At 32.0% G+C, this 4,513-nt stretch overlaps 1 protein-coding gene across 5 annotated transcripts in view; it reads right to left on the reverse strand.

The window, feature by feature from the left end:
• LOC106680726 (uncharacterized) overlaps positions 1-4,513 on the reverse strand; it is a 285,051-nt gene that overhangs the window by 61,194 nt on the left and 219,344 nt on the right. For 4 of the 5 annotated variants that reach the window (XM_014420633.3, XM_014420636.3, XM_014420637.3 and 1 more), the window contains one exon: positions 911-1,114. The exons of the other annotated variant lie outside the window; for it this stretch is intronic. In XM_014420633.3, coding sequence (XP_014276119.1) covers positions 911-1,114 — 204 coding nt within the window. The remainder of the gene's footprint in view (positions 1-910; positions 1,115-4,513) is intronic. 5 annotated transcript variants of the gene reach the window in all.

Here is a 4,513-nt window from a genome sequence, read left to right on the forward strand (position 1 = left end):
TAATTATTAATTATTTTACTAATATAGGTGTATGATTGAGTATTAGAAAATACTGAAGTTTCTTAAAGAAAATTTATAAATGGAAAACAAAAACCCAACCAAAAAAACGGTTCGGAGACTTGAAAGATCTAAAATTAAATAAGATTCGTGGGTCAACATTTTTACACAGCTCTAATGCGGATAGAAGCATATCAAATTCAACGTAACGCAATTTTTTTTTTGTTGGAAGGAATGATTGCTTCATTATTTAAATGTCAATTTTACACTCCCCACCCGTCCAAAAAAAGCCCTCGGGAATCAAACCCCAAAAACATGGGAGACCAGACTGTTCCCGAGCTCAAACTAAACAATCGATCAAATATTTTTAACTGCATTACATAAATCCACGATTTAGTAATACAATCACATAGGAAGGATTCTTCTGAAGTACACCTTCTGACATAAATCAGGAGTGCAGCATGCATGACTCTTTATCGAGAAAAAAAAGTGAAGGCAAAAAGAGGGAAGTTGACCACGCCCTCGGAGATCAAGTATACGTTAAGATTAAAAGGTATCTCCGAAATTACAATCTTAACTGAAACAGAAGGCAGCCGGTACTTGGCTCTTATTCCTCCACCTTTTGGCTTCACTCATTATACTCCTTTCTCCAAGAGATAAGTAAATGAACTCGTATTATAAAGTTAAAACCGAATATTTGAAAAGAACTTATGAAGAAAGAAAGGCATAAGCATCCATCCGAAGGATTATATGTTTATAATTTGTGATATAACCCATCATGTAGTGAAATAGTAATAAGTCCATCTCATCCCCTGGAAAAAATTACAGACCAATCACAGAGAGAGAAAGAAATGCAAACGAACATGAAGGGCTCCTCATGGGACATGCCTCCGCCGCACACAGGACAAGTTACCTTTATCTTTAGGAGGCTCCTCAAGTGTATCTGCTACCTCATGTAGCTCTGCTGCCGGAACAAGCACTGGTTCCTGAACCGGTTCCGGAACCTGCGGCGCGGCCGGTTCATCCTTCTTCTGCACAGATTTCCTCACGGCATCTGCGTAGGACCATGGAAGTGTTTTCAGCCACTTCTCGGCACTTTCATCCAGTTTCTGAGGGGCTAAGGAGGATATCGCTTTAATCAAGATTCTGAGAAGACTGGACAAGAGTATCACAGGCCATAGGGAGGGGGACGGTTACAGACATTAGTAGTAGAGTACTTGGATTAGAGTGAAGCCTTTCACAATATTGGGAAGGAATAAAAACATTTTGCTACACTCAATGTTTAAAATTAATATCGAATATTCAACTAAAACCGAACGTAATAATCAATGTGTTTTAATTTGTTTATTTTTTAAATTTTCAACATGTCATAAAATTATAGATGACAGGCTATGTTGTCCGATGATGCCGATTTGAAATGTAGTGTATGTAAGAAATGAAATATACAAGTGTCATCATTCGTCAAATCTTCCGACTTCTTATTACGCCGGCAATACTTGTCAAATAATAATTTATTTGGATATATTTTTTTATGTTTACTTTAATCAACATGAACTAGAGTTCGATCATAATATAAGGACAAATTAAATTGATTATTGAAACTACTAACAATGTACTATTATGTCGTATCAGTAAACTGTATTATATTAGAATAATCCCTAAGATGTAGAAAATACCAAGCGTCGAACATAATTTGATTAGGATTTTAAATAAAAAAATTATTAAGCGGAAAATTTTTACACAAGAATACGATTAATTAATATTGTGTCATTCTCATTTCTACGCCATTTTCATTGCAAAATGTTTTCAATTCATTATTATTATTAAGGGTTAACAGTTTCGCATATTAACAAGAAATGAAAGGCTCCACAATGCGACAGACATAACGAAACCAACACCAGAGAATATTTATAAATATCAAGGGACAACAATGAAAAATAGACATGATTCAAAAACTTAAGACTACACTGAGCAAGTAGCCATTGGACAAATCAAAAAAATATCCTTTGCAATACCTACATAAATCATACGTAACATAGAATTGAAACATTGAAATTCGGGGCAATAAAAAAAGATGGTGAACGTAATTGAATATGTACACAGAACTAAATTTTCATATTAAGACATTTATCCATGCATCAAAATGTGAATACTACTCTGATACTGTGATAAAGGTAAATAATTAAAAAAGGTTTTTGAATTATCTACATGGGCAAGGTAAAGATAAAGGAAAACCTTTTAAATATATATTTTTTAAACATCTGATGTCGTTAATACTACTCTTTAACAATAATTACATCAAGGGTTATTATTACTTTGTATACTATAATTGTAATTATAGTATACAAAGTAATTATAACAGAACATAATGAGAAATATATGTAGTTTTTTATGAATATTAAAAGCAAATTTGAAGTTTTTGTGACAGTATTTAGAAAATTAAATGGACAAGACTTATGATACAACAGAAAAATGTGAACTGGAAAGTAAAATTAATAATGAACATTACTGAGATGAAAGACGCCAAATGACAAGACCAGGGTGAGTCATTCCTCTATAACCATTAAGATAATTCCAAAAATTGGGACTCTGGAAGACTGGAAGTCTGATTAATTTACACGAGATCTATCAGTCTCTTCAATACTTTTGAATAATTCATACAATCCAGTGCGAAGTTCATTTGAATTTCATGTGCGGAGAGAATGAGGGGAAGGATCCACCCCATTAGTATAGATGGCAATTTCTTCACAGCAAGAAACAACTACAGGACATCATGAAATGAATTCTGAATGGGAAAAAAAATGAGATTTCCAAGCGACTAAAAGCGTAAAATGGAAAACATGCGACGAATACAACACAACAAATAAATCAAAAATAGATACATAACTGGAAACAGGTGGATAACTCCTTCAGGAACTCATATCAACATCATATGAAAAAAACAACAACATGCAGGTGTACCAATTATACAAACACTCAGACGTACACTTGACAAACACTATATAAGACATCGATGTTCACATAATAAATAAGTGCCAATAAAAAATTCAGTACAAAAAAATAAATTAAATAATCAAAAATAAGTAAGCGATTAAGAATATCAGATATTTGTAAGACCAATTAACCTTTTTGCAACACTTTTTGAAGTAAAATCCAATGTACAATAACAATTATCTATTGTTCTAAATCACATTTTGTAAATTTACAATTTTTTACTCCATTTACAAATACTGATATTCCTCACATGAATACTGGTGCACCGTAAGAAGGGGGTGTCTCTAAAGTATATTTAATGTTTTTTTTTTTATTATTATTACATTTAAAATGTGAGACATACCCTTCCTCATTAATTACCAAAGCTAGACTATCTAAGTGGAAGAGTAACAGCCACATAAAAAATTAAATATTTTTTTATAACACAATTGGTCATAAAAATAAATAAAATATTATAATTATAAGCTCGTTGATACTTGTTACAGAAATAATCAGTGGTGTAGAAACTAAAATATGTTTTAATAATTATTTTTAGTTAGTAATTATTAGTAAGAAAATTGTTATGACCAGCATGGCATGCTTTGTTATATAAAAAGTTTTCTTGACACTAAGAGTGATCCCAATTAACCAGAATTTTATTTAAACTGATTTTGATTAAAGGGAGGTATCAGTTTTGATATTTACATTATCTCCTATTATTTCTTCAACTGCATTGTTTTGTTTATATATATATTTTTAAATTAATGAAGTATATAAAACTGAGTATTGAAGTAAAGGACGCGGTTTGATCGTGGCCTGTGAATAACATACCCTACAAATATATGGGCAATGTGCACAATAAAAAACATTATTCATCGCAATTGCGCACGATAATGCAGATGAGCTATTAATAACAATTTAATACATATAGACTACTATTAGACCCAGAATCCAGTTTTAATCACAACCAGCCTCCAATGGCTTTCAATACCAGTTATTGATATGGAAACGGGCTCTGGGATCTTAAGAAGTCCTGCTTAACCAGCACATACTGGGATGTGTACATACCAGTACCACTGAGTGGAGGCTCGAAGGTCCCACCCCTAATAACTTAATTTTAAAATAATTAATAACGTAATGATTTTGATTAGTATGCCAATTATTAAAATTAATAACCTATATTTATTGAGTAAATAAATTTTATAATCGAGAGGGCTTCCAAATCTAAAAGTGCCCGGGATCCCTCACTTAGTTCAAGATGAACCTGCCAGGGTGAGAGTGTTATTATTGTAAATATTACATTTGATATAAAAATCAATGAACTGCTCATAAATTCATAAATTGATATTATTAATTCTTATCATTGATCGAGCTCTCAGTGAATTAGGACAAAATTTGACGACGCAGTAAGCACCAATTATTATTATTATTACAATAACGGACTGCCCAATAGAATCCTCGTTAAAACGAGAGTTAGAATGCAGCTGAATATTAAGATGATCTAACACAACAAATAATCCCTCAAGGATATTCATCACTATAT

This window comes from Halyomorpha halys, unplaced genomic scaffold (assembly GCF_000696795.3).
Source record: "Halyomorpha halys isolate HHAL.00 unplaced genomic scaffold, Hhal_1.1 Scaffold284.1, whole genome shotgun sequence".
In the NCBI taxonomy this organism is placed as follows: Eukaryota; Metazoa; Arthropoda; class Insecta; order Hemiptera; family Pentatomidae; genus Halyomorpha; species Halyomorpha halys.